This window comes from Gobio gobio, assembly GCF_949357685.1.
Source record: "Gobio gobio genome assembly, chromosome: 13".
In the NCBI taxonomy this organism is placed as follows: domain Eukaryota; kingdom Metazoa; phylum Chordata; class Actinopteri; order Cypriniformes; family Gobionidae; genus Gobio; species Gobio gobio.
The window spans coordinates 26,771,383-26,789,072 of record NC_137106.1 but is presented as its reverse complement, the minus strand read 5'-3'; the positions used below and the strand labels follow the sequence as shown (position 1 = coordinate 26,789,072).

Below are 17,690 nucleotides of genomic sequence, written 5' to 3'. Positions count from 1 at the left end.
CTCAAACTAGTCTGGCCATTTTCCTCTGACCTCTGGCATCAACCAGGCATTTTCGGCTACCTTGGATAAGTTCTCTTTTTTGGACCTTTCTCTGTAAACTCTAGAGATGGTTGTGCGTGAAAATCCTAGTAGATAAGCAGTTTCTGTGCCATGTTCGAAGTCACTTAAATCACCCTTTCCCCCATTCTGATCCTTTTGAACTCCAGCAGATTGTCTTAAACATGTCTACATGCACAGAGTTGGTGCCATTGAATTTAGCCATGTAGACATGCTGAAGTTGCTACTTCAGTCGTTTAAATATGATCCAGGTAAAGAATCACGTCTTTATTGAGTTGAAATAAAACAAAATTCATAATAATACTAAGATTTTTATTTTATTTATCATAAAAAAGCATTAACATACACAGTATGTTTGAAAGACTGGCTGTTACTCTTAAGAGAAACAGTGATTTGATTGAGAAGATGACATCACTCTGCAATGAGAATCGTTTTATCTGCTTCAGTCGTTTCTGTCATCACGTTCTCCCTGACTGGTGACATCGGCTCTCCTTTCTTGCATGTGCTTAACCTTGGATTATCCCTTAAATAAACATACACAGACATTTAATTTTCCACAAAGCATGCAGCCACAACAGTCAAGTTAATGTTATATTTCAGTCTGTTCCTATTCAAAGCTAAGTCTTAAAGGGATAGTTCACCCAAAAATAAAAATTAGCCGATGATTTACTCAGCCTCAAGTCGTCCTAGGTGTGTATGACATTCTTCTTTAAGACGAATAAAATCTGAGTTATATTACAAAAGTACAGGCTAATCCAAGCATTATATTGGCAGTAATAGTTGATCTGTTTTTGAAGTCCATAAAAAAAATGCACCCGTCCGTCGAATAACGTGCTCCACGCGGCTCCGGGGTGTTAATAAAGGCCTTCTGAAGTGAATCGATGCTTTCGTGTAAGAAAAATATCCATATTTAAAACTTTATCAAGTAAAGTTTCGGCCGAAAGAACAATGTCATATACACCTCGGATGACTTGAGGGTGAGTAAATCATGGGCTAATTTTCATTTTTGGGTGAACTATCCCTTTAACTACTTTTCAAATACCAAAAAGTAGGAGAGAGAAGCAGCAATGAGATATTTCTCTAGTTTCACTCCAGCCCTTAAATTGACTTCATATGTTGATTAGCCCCACCCCCTTCAAGCCTGACTCAGGCCTTTATTATTCATCTCAGGTCTCAGCATTGCATATGGGAATATATTTCCTTTCAGAGTGAAAAGACACCACCCTTCTCTAAACTACTACAATGACTCTCACTTTACCCAAGCAATCAGTTACACCTCTGTTGTTCAGATATCAACTAGGTAACCGCACCACTCAGTTCAGTCTCTTTGTGTTAACATGTTTATCCTGCTGCCACTGCTGGTCGCAGCTGGTACTGACAGCCATGAATAAAAAGTGTCATGGCTTGTCTTCAGCCATATTAAATCATTTAGTTACATAAACAAATACTTACACACAGGCCAACTTACTTCTTGAAGCTGAAGGCCCCCCAGAGGCTGCTGATGGTGGCCTGCAGGCCTGGACTGTTCTCATTGTTGACAGTAATTTTTTTCCCACTTGGTTTCTTCCTCAGACCGCTGGGTCTGGCGGGAACGGAGGTCTCAATTTTACCACTTTTACCTTGCCCACGAGGATGTTTCCGGGACAACCCTGAGACCTAGAATAAAGGTGTAGGAAGTCAGACTGAGGGTGGAGGTGGGGGAAAATTGTATCAATGTTTAATGTTTTTTTTCTCTCCCCTCTACTATATGTAAGGTGTCAGGAAATGGAAATTCAGACTGTGGTTTTGGGTCATGATTAGACGGACGTGCCTTTGTTCTGTTCAGAGCAGGCTTCAGCTTGTCTGTGGGAGAACTGCTAGGGCTGTTGTAGACATCTGAATCTCTCTCCTTTTCCTTCAAAGAGAAAACAGAAAAAGAAAAGAAACATAATCAGATTTTACATATAGGGAAAATATGAGTGGTGTTTGCCCATGCAAAACCTCTATGATGCTGGGGGTGTTGTGGGTGGTTGCAAGGGCGTTGCTTACTGGCCTAAGGCAGAAGAGCCCATGACAGCATTGATGTGCCTAGATATTAAGAAATTCTGATCAATACCGATAAACTAATTGTTTAGATGCTATGGATAATGAATAAATGGCAGACAATTAAATTCTCTACTATTATGTCAAAATAAATTACAAATAATACACAAACTAAAAATCCATAATTTTAATGCTATGTGAATGCTAAGTGGATTTAGATATCAAAACATTATAATGTACGAAATAAAAATGAAGATTCATTATGAGATGTGCTAAAGACAGAATTAACAATGTTATTAAAGTCCCAGTGAACCGGAAGTTGCAACTGATTTTATTTCAGTGCTGTGACGCATTTCCAAGTGAAACGGAATATTGAATAGAGGGCAGGGTTTCACTTCAGCACTCCTCCTCTCCATCCCTCGCTCATAGCAGACTAACCGTTGGAGGTGAGTGGTTAAGGATATTCAAACCCAAGCCGTCAAACTGCGGAAAGGGAACGCCATTCTAGACCAGAAGTTACTTTTCAGATTTTGATTAAAGATTACCACGGCAAACTTTTTTTTTCTGTGCAACTTGCACAGATTAATTGTTCACCCTAAGACCAGTAATATGTGCTAACAAAGTAAATAGGATTTTGATTTCATGAGGACTTTAAATTAGTGATTAAGATGAACTATAAGATCTGATGATAGCAAAGATCATCAAAAATGTAAACAAGCAAATGAGCATGCACAATAAAATATCCAATATCAACTTAAATAGATCAAATAAATGAATAATATATCCCTAATATTAAAGAAGAGCAAATGTAATATATTATTCACTTTAGTATTGTTATGACTTTTTATGATATGACTAATTTCTATGAAGTTTCCAGGCCTTTAAAACCACAAAACTAATTAATACACATTTTAGCAAGCACATTAAAGGGATAGTTCACCTAGAATGAAAAATCTGCAATAATTTACATTTACATTTACATTTTCTGTGGAATATAAGACATTTTGAAGAATGCTGTAGTCCAAACAGTTTTAGTTATCATTGTAGAGGCATTTCTTAAAAGTCATACAAGTTTGAAATGTAAAATATACCTTCAAAATATAAAATGATACCAAATATGAATGAAAAAAACTAAAGGACATGTTCTCACCTTATCAGAGTTGTCCTCTGTGACTATGGAGTCCTCCACACCAGCGGAAATGCTGCTGGACTGAGAGAAATATGCACTGTCTTGAGATGGAGGAGACCCAGGAGATTTCTCTGCATCCTCTGTGCCCTCTACAGGAGAGGACGAGAGAGAAAGCCCAGATCTTGCACAGGAGAAGCTGCCCTTCTTTCTGTGGAACTGTTGCAGGGTGGACAATCCTGACGGTGTGGAGGATGACCGGTGTCTGTCTGTGGTGACGGTGGGTCGATCTGAAGCAGGTTTACTGATATCTCTGGTGCTTCCAGACCAGCTAAAGACTCCGAGACCCAAACTAGCAGGCCTGGCAGAGCGAGACGGAGATGCAGGTGGGCTGGACAACTCATCTTTGGCCTGATCTCTCTCCGAGTCAGCGTCCTGACACAATGCTGGTGTCTCTTCTCCAGATTGTGAGGCACAAATCTCTAAAGACTCCACAGGCTGAGGGGAATCTTGTTTTGGCGGGTCTTCCTGTGTCTCTGTCATATTGGATTCACCATGACAGAAGAACCTGATGGAGATGTCACTCATATTATTATTGTCAAACTGGGATTTTGGAGGTGAAGGAACAACCACCAGGTCTCCCAATACATGTAGTACTACATATTTAATGCCATTGTGCCACGTGACAGCCAGGCCCAAATTAAACCTTGATTGCCTGAGTAATGAAAAAATTAAGGTCTAACAGTAGTTATTTGTGATGGCAACAGTATACATTCCTTTGGTAAGTTTCCCATCATGCTCTTGTACCTGCTGCGTGTGCCCTGCTCTCCAGTGACCTCTTCTGATCGGTTCCTCCACTGCAACAGTGTTGCAAAGCGATTTCGAGGGCGAGACTCTCCAGCTGAGCTGCCACACCCCTTCTCCTTAGAAATACTTGTGTGGGTGGACAGCGGCTCAGTGGTAGGTGGAATTTCAGGACAGCGTCTCTTTACACCTGCTGTGTACTGCCCCAACAGGTCGTCCACAGACATACCTGTGTCTTTCCAGAGGTAAAAAAGGACAAAATGTTACATATAAACATGCTCAGTCAGATGTCTTATTAAATTAATCAGTCTCATCCTTAAGATTCATTGTCATGGCACTAAGGTCTGCTTACCTTCATGGGGTCTTTTCACCTGTGATGCTCTCTGGGGCAATTTTAGACTCTGCACACTGACAATCCTCTCTTTGCCCTGGGTGGGAGGGGGCCTTTTGGGGGAGGTAGGACTCTGTGGCTGGGTGCCACCTGGTTCATAATTCTTGCTCCAAATACTCATCTGCAATGAGCCACTTTTGTCACATTTGTCATTCCAAGTACTACTGCGAGCAGCTTTAGAGGGCTGAAAGGGAGGAGAGGTAAACCTCAGGTATTGTGCCACAGTGTTGTCATTGTTAGCTAAAACTATTAAAAATTGTTTTCAACAATTGAATTCTTTTTTTTCTCTTTTGTCTTTGTTACTTAATGTTCTTACTGTAATAACAATAAAACTTGCATAATTACATCCAACTAAGCCTAATCCAAAACTTAATCCTAACCCTAATAGCATAGAAATTACTTGTTAAGTATTATTACTCTGTCCTTACATGTATAATTATACTGTAACAATGACACAAAATAAAGTGTAAACAAAGGCTAATTTAAAATATTAATAAGTATTATAATAATATAAATAAAGCTTGTTCTATGAAGTAAACAAAAAGTTCAAGCAAATATACTTTTAAGATGACCACGTTACCTTAGTGTGAGGTGCGTCAGGGTTGAAGTCATCTATCCTTTTCATTGTGTTAATGTCCAGATTCCCAAGAGCCATTTCCAGCCCGCTCTCATCTCCTACATTACTGTATTTAATTGGTTAAGTTACATTTGCAGTTAAACAGAGCTTTGTAACACAAAAATAAACATTTACAAAAGTTTAAGAACAGCTCCAGCATCTGAAATGCAAAATAAATGTATTGATTACTTTTACTTAAGTGAAAATGTAAGATGAGCAGTTTATGTTTATTCAGTATATGACAGCATAAAAGATACGTTCCAGCATAGCTGAGAGAAGCAGGGTCAATGTGATCCGGGTAAGGGTTCAACGGAGCCACCTTCCTCCTCAAGGGGTCAAAAACCAGTTGATACAGAAATGTGTTGTTGGCTTTTGTGAAACCCTCAATGTACTCATCTGGCACAGAGATGTCCATCTTCAGGTACTGACCCATCTTTTTTATCACCTGCATAACACAGATTTAGTTTGTTTAGTTATACTGAATCCCTCTCACATGTGTTTTTTTTTTGGGTTCTGCATTTGTTTCTATAATTTAAAGGATGTTCAGGTCCTCCACTAAGGTTTGTATTAAAATCACAGATAAATATTTAAGTGCATTTGTGTGTGATAGGGATGCACCAATCATGATTTTTCATAGCAGATTCAGATTCTTTTTACAAGTAAATTGGTGGATTCCAATGTCAGATGCCATTTTTTTTGTCTTAATTTATTTGTTGTTTAATTGCTTTATAACAGGCCAAATTGGCTTTAAACAAAAAAATATTGATTTTTGAATATTGAATACATCTGTAGCCATTTGAAATGAGGTGGAGAGGCAGCCACTGAATTTAATCATGATCCAAACAAATATGATGCATACATGTAGCACAAGCATTTGTTTTTGTATAATTTCAAAATTTAAAGCAAAAACAGAATGGTCTGACTTTAGATTTGTTAAATTATGCTGCATAAGAAGTGAAATTAAATGAAAATGCAAATTCACTCTCTAACAGTAAGTAGCGGTTTCTTTGGGTACCGCTCTACGCAAAGCAGCGCTGCGCTTATGAACAGGCATTATACGGAGGTAAGAGGAAAAAATAATCAAATGTTATCAAAACTTTTCTGAAGTCAGTTCCCTTATGATGTTCTCATTCAGTAAACATAAAGTAGCAAATATGACAACACACCAATCAGAATCTCAGGATAATATAATTAGGGCCATAGGTGATTTTGTGCTTTGGAAAATGAATCCTAGTTGTGGGAGAGAAAGAGGAAGAGGAGGGGAAAATAAATCAAGGGGACAGGGTCAAAGAACATTTGTTCCTGATGAAATACAAAGCACTATAGTTGACCAGGTTCTTGTGCATGGAATGACCATGATGGAAGTTGGCCTATAGGCTCATTTAAAGGGTTTTTAAACTTACACATACAGTGTAATTACAATACACAGTAGCAGTACTTTAGATGAGAACTTTCATTACTCTATGTACAGTAAATACTGTAGCACATGTTGTACACCCTCAAACTCATAAATATCCAATTGATTTGTAGCCAAGTACTTGCTACAAGTACTAGCCAAGATTTATGGGGGTGGCCGGTCATAGTCTGAATATGAAATAAGCTTTTAATTACAAGGTGGTAAAATAAGCATAAACTAAGGATCTCCCGAGTCGATCTCAAAGATCAGGATTAAGCATTTTTTTTAACTGATCGGTCTCAGTTATCCTAAGCTCAATCCTTTATTTTATATCAGCTGTCCTGCCGGTGTTGTGCAGTAGGTGGCGGTATGCACCTTCAAGTGGGTTTGCCAACCTGCGAGCACCATTAAAGGGGTGGTAAACCACGATTTCACTATTCTAACTTTAGCTAGCGTGTAATGTTGCTGCTTGAGCATAAACAACATCTGCAAAGTTACAACGTTCAAAGTTTAAAGCAAAGGGAGATATTTGCTTTTAAAGAAATCAGTTTCTAAGAACTACAGCAAACGGCCAGTAGGCGACTACAGACATTTCTCCAGGGTTGGTGACATCACCAGCCTCAATATTTACATAAACCCCTCCTCCGAGAATATTAAATAAGGGGGGGTGAGGCCATTTTGTATCGCGGCGCTGTTGTGGTATAGTTAGGCTGGAGTGTTGTTGCCGCGATGCCAAGGAAACGCTGTTATTTTCATCCGGATTGCAGGTCTGGGGTACTTGCTTTGTTCAGCCTTCCTTGTGGGACGGGGTGCATTGCAGAGCGTTTAACATACAGCATGTTATATGCATGTGTGTTTGAGACGGAGGGAAACAGGCGCGTGCGGGGCTCCCGCAGCTCATCTCACGGAGGAAAACTTGCACAAACTTTGCGAGTTCAATGCCGGATTTGAACAACGTCAGCTGCGTGAGACAAACACTGCCAGTGCGTGGATGCACCACGCACGCGCTGCACATTTCACGGAGGAAAACTTCCACCATTTTCGCGAGTTCAATTCAGGATATGCACAACGGCTTGTCCTTAAAGCTGGATTTACAAACAGAAGCTGTTTACGGGCCACAACCTGTAAGTCTGATTTATATTTCATCAATGTGTTTTCCTGTAATAGTTTGTAGCAAGGAAGTAAACAGATGACAATGCTGTTCTGCAAACCAGTCTGTTAAATGCTCATTCATACTTAAGGTTATCCGACGAACACCTAACGTTACAAACACTAACGTTAAAATCTCAACAGCGAACTTGGCATTAGTGTAAATGATTCTTTGATTAGAGCTTTTATGTACTGTTTATCTTCAGGCATGCTAAACATGGTTCTGTGTGTGATTTGGCTAACTTACTAGTAAAGCCAGTGCTTAGTGTTCGTTTTGGGTTAGTTCTTGCGACAGATATTTGGCTATAATCGTTCTAAAAATACAAAAGTAACAGTGCCATTCAGTAGCGATCACTATAGACCCGCAGTCTTTACTCTCGAGGAATGAACAGGTTCTGCTCGATCATCTTCACTAAAATGTTCTGGGTCTGATTCGGGCTCATATGGTTTTATTGACGCCATTGTTTCTAATACTGCCAAAGCACAGTCTACCGGTAAAGGTAAGGGGCGTGACGTTTCCGACAAACGTGCACTAGGCGGTTAGCGAATCAGAACACACTGGGCCAGCTAACCAATCTCAGCCTATCGCGTATTTTTGAGGGACTGGCTTCATACAACCCGGAAAGCATCAGATCGTTTTACAAGGAGGGACAGAGCAGTGTAGAATAAAGGTCAAATATATGAAAAATAATGATTTTCTTTTTTAAACGAAGCATAAACACATGTTACAGTGCACCCCACAAACACAATCAAGCCTTCAAAAGAATGTGTTTCACCACCCCTTTAAAGTCCCATGGCATGAAATTTTCATTTTATGAGGTATTTCAACATTAATATGAGTTCCCCTAGCCTGAATATTGTCCCCAAGTGGATAGAAATGTTGATCGGTGTAAAACCGAGTTCTGGCTGTCTTTCTCTGCCTTTGAGAAAATGACAGGCCAGACGAGCCAATCCTGAAGTCTCCTGGTTTGACATCCAAGCAGGAACGGTTACCTCCCTTTCCTCCGCCCAGAGAATCTGTCACGCCCATGCAAACGCTCGAGAGATCATGGGTTGTGAACGAGTGAATGCTAGCAGTTTCTCAGTGTTTGGATGTACAAATGAAAACAGAAGTCTTTTTTCAGTTCCTTCTGATCTGTGATCAGTGATTTCTTATGTGTAGCTAATTATTTATTATTCGTGCACACACTGCGGCTTCTCTCTCTCCAGACAGAACGGTGTTTTCGTGTTTTCTATCTTGTGAGTCAGTGTTTTTGTACGTCCTCGTCACGTCTATCTGTTCTTAAATGTGCATACAGTCGGGAGTTTCTGCTTAACATCGGCAGAGCCACATCTTTAGAGATAAACCTCACGCACGCCGAAGCTCGGCCTTCAACATCTCCGACCCCCAGTCATGCATCTGGCCCACAGCGGAGGCACCAAACGCGGCGTGAGATTAAGCAGAAGGGGGGTAAGCGTGAGGGTATCCGGCTAGGCTAGCCAGCTTCCATCCATCTTCTTCCGCTTTATCCAGGGCCGGGTCGCGGGGGCAGCAGTCTAAGCAGAGATGCCCAGACTTCCCTCAACAGATGCCCGAGCCACCTCAGCAGACCCCTCTCGATGTGGAGGAGCAGCGGCTCTACTCCGAGTTCCTCCCGAGTGACTGAGCTTCTCACCCTATCTCTAAGGGAGCGCCCAGCCACCCTGCGGAGAAAACTCATTTCGGCCGCCTGTATCCGGGATCTTGTCCTTTCGGTCATGACCCAAAGCTCATGACCATAGGTGAGAGTAGGGACGTAGATTGACCGGTAAATCGAGAGCTTCGCCTTACGGCTTAGCTCTTTCTTCACCACAACAGACCGGTACATCGACCGCATTACTGCAGAAGCTGCACCGATCCGTCTGTCAATCTCCCGTTCCATCCTCCCCTCACTCGTGAACAAGACCCCTAGATACTTGAACTCCTCCACTTCAGGCAGGAACTCTCCACCAACCTGAAGAGGGCAAACCACCCTTTTCCGACTGAGGACCATGGCCTCGGATTTGGAGGTGCTGATCCTCATCCCAGCCGCTTCACACTCGGCTGCAAACCGTCCCAGTTGGGATGGACCTTCGGCTAGCCAGCTTTCCCCACAATAAACTGGATTACATTCGATTACTGCTGTTGTGTCTTTGTTTGCGCTGTGTAAGTTACTCAATGCGCGTCACTGACGCTTTTCATATGATTGGAACATATCTAGAAATAATGCTTTAATCAAACTTACTAACTCGTTCATCTCGCTGTAATGGTACATTGCATGTGTTACAAAACTGGTAGAATAATGATGAAGATGGACTCGGCGTGACTGGGACTCGTGTTTATTCAGAACTCTCAGATACAAACACAATAAACTTGCGCTGATAGACAGCGCTCTCACAACTCAGTAGTTACTATAAATAACTTTGTTAGCAATCGCTCCGTCTCCGTGATGTCCGGTTCGCGAACGAATCATTCTTTTGAATCGGTTCTTTTTAGTGAACCGAACCAGTTCACCAAATCGGACTGAATCGTTCTAAACGGTTCGTGTCTCGAGTCAGCGCTGATCCATAATTTACTAAAGTTACTAACTTTCTGACATGAGTGACAGCCCCTCCGACTAGAAATAAACTAATAACCTGAAGTATATTCTAGTAACTACAACAGTTCACTGACTGAACTGAGACATGCTGAGAGAACTGATGAGAAGTGAACTCAGGTCCAACCGTCTCTCTGGCAGCAGCTCGTGCGTCGTAGACCTTGTTAAATCACGCCCCCTCCGCTCATTTCAAATGCAAAGATGTCAGCCAATCACAACAGTGGGCATTTTTACTGAAGTCTCACAGCAGACACGCCTCTTGAAACAGGGCAGTCAGCCACAGGGCAAACAGCAGTATAGACAAAATGCCTTTTATTTCTAAATTATGACATTTTATGATGTAAAAATCATACTAACAATATAAGTACACCTCAGGAAACACTATAAAATAATAGAAAAATGCCATGCCATGGGACCTTTAAAAGGAAAAGAAGCTTCTTTGCGATGCGCGAAAACCAATGAGATCTCGGTAATATGATCAGTAGATTTGTTGTGGCAGTTCATATACTAAATGTTTCTAACGTATTTTTGTTTCTCTCACCTTCAGAATATCTGGGTTATTTGCCATCCTGAGAAGCTTGCATGCCTTTCCCAGACCGATGCCATACAAAGACGGCAGGTAGTCGCAGCCAGAGAGGATGCACATGTAACGGAACTTCTCCTCTGTGAAGATGTTCCCAAGCGACTTGCAACGGCCCAGGTGACACTGTTCAATCTCCAATCCATTTCCCTGTTTATCCATCTTTAAAATCACCTGCAAACAATACATAAATGAAACTCTGAGAAACTAAAATAAGTCACTGTCCTCCAGCATGTCAGTCAGCATCCCCCAATGATTTAAGTTATTTATTTTAAACCATACTGACAAAGTTTTTTTGTTTTTGTTTTAAGCATCACTAAACAAGTCTCACTGTATATTTTTAGATGCTTAGAAAAGTATGGCAACCCTTTAAGATAAGATTTCACTTGTTAACATTCGTAAACTACATAAGTTCACATGAACTATGAAAAATTATTCTAAAGCATTTAATAATCTTAGCTCATGTTCATTTCATCATTTGCTACTACTGTACGTTATTAAAATCAAAAGCTGTATCTGTTTATATATTTTAATGGATCTGAGCTTACATGAACTAACAATAAACACTTTTTTTTTTATTAACTAATGCTAACAAAGATAAATACATTTTATTTAATGCACTAACCAAAATTAATGAATAGGACCTTATTGTAAAGTGTTACCAAAAGTATATATTTACATACACATATACACACACACTACCGTTCAAATGTTTGGCGGGTTGATAAAATTGTTTAGTTTTTGCAAGAAATCTCTTATGCTCACCCAGGAATTTATTTAATAAAAAAATTCATAAAAAATGTGAAAGCTGCATTTACAGCAGCCACTTCACCAGTCTTCAGTGTCACACTGAAGGGGTAAAAAAGGGGTAAAAAAGGTGAGAACATTGCGTGGATAGAGAAAATCTTCTCCGAGGTCAGGACACTTTTTATTTTTATTTATATTTATATATATATATATATATATATATATATATATATATATATATATATATATATATATATATATATATATATATATATATATATATATATATATATATATATATATATATATATATATATATATATATATATTTACTTTTCATGCTCATTTCTAGACACTATTAAGTATCTTTGCATCTACCAGAAAACTAATTCTAACAGGTCTCAGCCTTGCTCGTTTTTCTTTGACGCAGTTATTTTCATTTTCATTTGCATTTTTTTTTTTTTTTTTACCTTGTAATGTCACTTCACAAAACGAGAGAAAAAAAAAGAGATCCGCCTGAACGCCCCCCCCCCCCAACACTTTCTCATCGGATCTACGCAAATCTCGTAGGTGACCTATTTTGATCTCAAAAAGGTGAATTCTCACCTAAAGGTGAGGAGTTTGCATCTATGTTACAGAGAAAAAAATGGGCATCATACACTAAACGACTTTGAAATTGTTCCGAACACAACAAACGCACACAGAAACACTTGCCTTGTTGCTAGGAGATGCATGACAGATTCTCAGGAGATGACCGTATTAGTTTAAAAAACGAGCCAAGTGGATTCGGTCTTGGGTGGGTAGACACAGTTAGTATGGAGTCTACAGATTACAACAGGAGTTAGAGGAAAGTGACGCCGTCAGTTGTTTTATCTATGTTGTTATTGTCAATATATTAATCTATTATAAGTTGCCATTTACATTTAATGTAATCATTAATAATCAATCATTTGCAGCTATTGACGTTCAGGCTATTTATCCACTTATTTTGGACAACTGTTAAAGGGGTCATAAACTGGCTTTTTTAATTTTATACTGTTGTCTGAGGTCAACTTATGACGTTTTTAGTTTTTACATTAAAAAAAACATCATAATGAATAAGTCATAGGCTGTTTTCTGCCTTGGTTTTGAGCCTCTCTGAAAAATGATCGGTTTTGATGGGCGTGCCGCACTGAAGACTTGGAAGTAAAATGCCCACGGCTAGGATTGGATAAGATTTGCATATTTAATGAGCTTCATCTCCCTCAGTACATGTGGGGATTGCTTTGAAAGCGTCTGGGGAAACATTCACAGGGCTTGTGTTACAGCTGGCGTTACAAGTCCGAGTCTGATCACGAATGAACCAATAACAGCCTGTGACAGCGTGCTAAGGTATGTAATCAATAGATATCAAACGATCTGTAACAATGCAATACTAACACATATTAAAAAAAACATGTTTTAATTACTTAGAATACATTTTTTTATGGAGGCAGGTGTTTATGAAAACTACCTAATGTGCAAGTTATATAGACATTTCAGTTTTTACAATAGTCCAAATATCAAAGCTATCTTATCCTCTTAGCTCTGGTCTCTGTTTTGGTCTTTAGGCATCTTTACACAACAAACGCGGCACAGAAACCAAATCTGAAGCGGCATAAAATCACAAAAAGGAGTATTTACACAGACCGTTTAATGCTTCTCTGAAGCGGCACAAATGCATTTACACAGGAATTAAAATCGCGGGAAACAATGCTTTGAACATTACTATTTTAAAACTACAGTTTTAACCAAGTGTTATAAATCAATTAAAAAAATTATGAAATAATAAACAATTAAATAAAATAAAAATACAGAATTTTAAATTAATTTCCTCTGCGTGCTATATATAGGCACTTTGATCGTCATAATTCTGTTCTGATAGGCTATTGTAGGCGATGGTATAGCCTAGTTATTTTATATTGCTTAATAAAATTGGCCGATGGAACAAATGCTATAAAGAAATTATTCTGAATTAAAAGTGGTCGAAAGTTTTTTTAAAGAGCCAGAAAGTCACTTTGGAGCAGTCACAACAAATGAACAATGATAGATTATCAGCTTTTCAGATAGGACAGCAGATATCACCAAATATCGTTCTCAAAGAGATTATTTTTGGAACATAATATAACAATGCACAATCAATCACAGACATTTTTTTTATTTGCCTAAAACATATGGCGCTTTTCCTGTTTTGTCTCCCGCTTCTTGATTCTCGCGTAGCCTGAGCTAACACTGACAAGCGGTTGTCATGACAATGACGTAGTTTAAGGCGGCACAAGTTTGTGTTAATTTACACTGAATCAAAACCGTTTCAGTATCGCCTTTGATACTAGGGGCTGAGGTGGGTCAGACCCGGCATATTTTAAGTGCTTTTATGCGGCATTGGGTCTTTACACAGAATTATGAGCAGACACAGAGCCGCCTTAACTCAGCTGTGTAGATGCCTTTTGTTTGCACTTTGAATATTGAGAGTGTACTTTGATTATGGCTGCACTTATTGTTTGCACTTGATAAGAATAAGAAAAAAACTGTTATTTATTAGGGATGTAACGATTCACCTGGAGCCAGTTGAAAATCGATACAATTGTGTGACAATACAAGTCGGTTGTGATGTTAAATACACGTTTTAAACAGCAGGAACGCTGAAACCATATATTGTGACCTCGCTTTACAGGAACAATAGCAATGAGCAAGTTGTAGCTAGCGTTACAGACTGTGTGTGCACACTGGCGTGGCGAATAGTGAAATCAAAGAATTGTTTTCAGTTCATTCATTTGGAAGTTGAGTGTGAGCGCACCTGTGTGCACGCACCGTCAAACAGAAGCATGGCGACGCCAAGCACGTAGTTTACGTTGACTCATTCAAATCTGAGGTGTAGTGGCATTTTGACTTTCCGAAGACTAATAATGGCTCCAGTCACCTCCGTCTGCATGTAAAAAGATAACAGGCCAAACCACACTGAGAGGCGGATTTGCAGCCCCACTCACTGCGTCGAGGGCGATTGCCACAGAGATCACAAGGTGCATCAGTGTTTTCACAGCGAAAGATACAAGGCTGTTTTCTGTCATAGTAAATGGATCGTCAAGAAAAAGACCAGTGCAAGGATGTAAATCATGAGAAAATCGTATCGTGAATCGTATCGCATCGTGAGTTGAGTGAATCGTTACATCCCTATTATTTATTTTTGTTATTTGTACTGTTATTATTTCTATGTTCCATTTGTGGAAAGGAGTTGAATTAAGAGGCCACACAGCTTCAATCAGAAGTTCTGGAAGCTCATAATTCAAGTACAGTATGATCTGAAGAGACTAATGTGAAATCATACAGGAGGGAAGCCAGTCAGTTCAGTTTGTGGCTAAACGTTTTCCAGTGCATGAGTATTGTTGTCTTTCAATGCATATTTCATACTCAGAAAGTAGAACTGAAATTACATTCATTAAGAGTTAAAAAATATGGACGTAGTGTCCGTGACGTCACCCATAGGATTCTGATGAGCAGTTTTGAAGCGTAAAGTAGGGTCGAGCTGGCCGTTGCCATCTTGGCAGCGCATCATCACACGTCACTCCCGGATAATAGAAAATGGGCAAAAAGGCGGGACGTGGGCGGAGCTGAAGTGACACGATGACTTGAACAGACAGCAGATAAATAGCTATCCACCTGTCACTCGAAGTGGCCACGCCCTTAATTATGCAGAACTTTGAAGCTTTATATAATGTAAACGAATGAGTTATAAAAAAATTCACCCCCCTTACAGTTGACATGAAGGGCAAAATTAGCTGTATAGACCAAAACCACAATTTGTACCAGGTTGTAAAAAAAAAAAATCTGCTGTAAAGTTGGGCATTGTAACATAGGGCTCAATGAGATTCTGCTCCCTTCTGGAGCCTGAATTGCAGTTTATGTCACTTCCGTATTGGCTTCAAGAGAAACTGCGGGAGGTTGCCGCTTGGGTAAAACATTTCAAAATGCTATTTTTCCAGCCATGAATTTTGTCATTGAGGATTTCTTAAATTACTGTGTAAAATTCTTGTCTCGTCCTCGTGAACCTGATCTCGTGTCTCGTCCTGTGAGCTAAGTGTCTCGTCATACCCCTACTAATTAAGACAAATTACTTTTTGCTATACAGTAAAATTGCTAATTGCTATGTCGACACCATAGTTGTGGCAAACATATTCTTTATGCTCAATCAAGAGTCTCTGCACTGGTACCTTTTTGCAGCCAAAGGCCAGCAGATCTGAGTCCTCTGTGATCACTGCCTGAGCGATACCAGATTTGTTCAGGAAAGCTAACTGGGCGTCTGCTTCATATGGAGCCACAACACAGTCCACTCCACGCGTCCGGGCAGCCTGAAAAACAGCAAAAAGATGCAAATGAAAAGATGCCGACAAAACAGAACAAGAGAGGAAAATCTTCATTAATCAGTTTCTAATATTGTGTAATAATTAATTACAACATTGACTGTCTACTAAACGCATACTAGCAAAATGACCTCAATAAATATGTTATTTGACTGACTCAAAAACAAATACTGTTTAAAGATATCATGTGCAATGGTCTCACCTTAATGACATCATGTGCCATGGACGGGGTGATATTAACACTGCGGGTAAAACATTCTCTGGCTTCTGATATCTTACCCTCCCGCAGCAGCTGTTTGCCCTTCAGCAGATTTGCCTGTCGACGCCTATTAGTAAAATATATATGAAATAAATCTTAATCATCAACTAATTTAATGAACTTTTCCCCCTGTAACTATTTTGCTGAGTTCTTACTCGCGCCGGGACTTCTCCACATCCTGTTTGGAGGGCAAGTTGCGTCCATCAAACACCAAGATGGGCTTAACACCAAAAGAAAGCAGCATGTCCACAAACTTCATACAGTAGGATACATACCTGATGGACACAAAGCAAGTTAGAATGACAATTGCACATTTTTAACTTACAACTGAAATTCTTATATTGCATGCAAATAATTGAAACAACGCACTGATCTGTAGGTTCCCCTTTAGCAAGTTTCTCTGCACATGAAAAAGCTCCTTTATGCAGCCAGCAGTACGTGTCTACCGCCACTGTCTGTCCCCGATACTTCTTCACATGTATGGGCTCCGAAGCGTCTTTGATAAACTGCAACAGGCCTTGAATCCCCATGTTGTCTGTCTGATGTCTGAAGATGATGGTTTATCAGAGCCCAGTCTGTGCCACTCTAACAGACGAAAACAAAAGTCCCAGATCATCTCTCATAACTGCTGTAACGTTATACAGATATGGCCTGAATGCATTCCATACACGATTCACTGAAAACATGAACATTCTCAAAAGTCAACAGAAAACATTTCCTAACCGTCCAACAGCGACGACGACGACGACTGTAAAAAATAAATAAATACAATCACTTTTACTACATTTAATATAACGTTATTTAATGAATATGTCCGCAAGAGACTAACCGCCAAATCCCTCCAAAACAAAACACTAAAAATGATCGCTAAACTTAAACGATTAAACGCCACGAGGACTACTCAGACCGTTGTAACTAACACCGTAATAATATATTAACTAAACTACAGTATTTAAAATGTTAGTGTTTATAATAAACACTTACCGAGAGCTTTTCCTCGCGCTTGTAGACTGACGTTACAGGGGTTCGACTTTAGCGGCAAAAACGCGACATCACTGCACAGGAACCCTATTGGTCAGCCCAGCACAGACAGCCAATCACACACCAGAAATGTGGAAGAGGCGGGACAAAGACTTCCATAACATCGGAACTCTCTAAAATAGTCGATTTCGGCGTAAATTTGTTTAGGCTATTTATTTGGCAATAGTAGTAATAGTAGGTCATTACTACATTAAAATTATTGAGAAATAAGTCAGCTTTGAATTTGAAGGCAATTGTTTATTGTTTCCTTTATACTGTATTATATTGTACTATTATGTGTATGTATATTTGTTTTGTCGTCATATTCAAGTAACTGTTCCAGACGTGAGTTTGTAAACTGAAATTGATGGATATTAAAACAGGTAGACCGTTTTACAAAAAAAAATCTATTCACTGAATACTTTTAAAGGGATAGTTCACCCCAGTGGCTTCCATAGTATTTTTCCCCATACTGGAATGGGACCCATCAACTGTTTGGTTAACAATATTTTTCAAAATATCTTCTTTTCATACAGGTTTGTTACAACTTGAG

The 17,690-nt window shown here is 39.5% G+C and overlaps 1 protein-coding gene across 1 annotated transcript; it reads right to left on the bottom strand.

The window, feature by feature from the left end:
- Window positions 1-356: 356 nt before the first annotated feature.
- Window positions 357-17,176, bottom strand: exo1 (exonuclease 1). Its single transcript, XM_079832811.1, has 14 exons — window positions 17,102-17,176; window positions 16,487-16,702; window positions 16,273-16,392; window positions 16,061-16,184; window positions 15,709-15,846; window positions 10,697-10,909; window positions 5,274-5,461; window positions 4,981-5,083; window positions 4,362-4,584; window positions 4,013-4,244; window positions 3,230-3,773; window positions 1,868-1,951; window positions 1,526-1,713; window positions 357-580 (listed from the first exon to the last, which is right to left on the bottom strand). The coding sequence occupies exons 2-14, from the start codon at window positions 16,645-16,647 to the stop codon at window positions 469-471; spliced, it is 2,430 nt and encodes an 809-aa protein (XP_079688937.1). The 5' UTR covers window positions 16,648-16,702; window positions 17,102-17,176; the 3' UTR covers window positions 357-468.
- Window positions 17,177-17,690: the final 514 nt, after the last annotated feature.

Coding starts and splice junctions, on each gene's coding strand:
- exo1 (XM_079832811.1), bottom strand. CDS start 16,647: ATGGGGATTCAAGGCCTGTTGCAGTTTATCAAAGACGCTTCGGAGCCC. Junction 15,847..16,060: donor TGGCACATGATGTCATTAAG/GTGAGACCATTG, acceptor GCTGTTTTTCAG/GCTGCCCGGACGCGTGGAGT. Junction 5,084..5,273: donor TCTCTCAGCTATGCTGGAAC/GTATCTTTTATG, acceptor AATTAAATACAG/TAATGTAGGAGATGAGAGCG.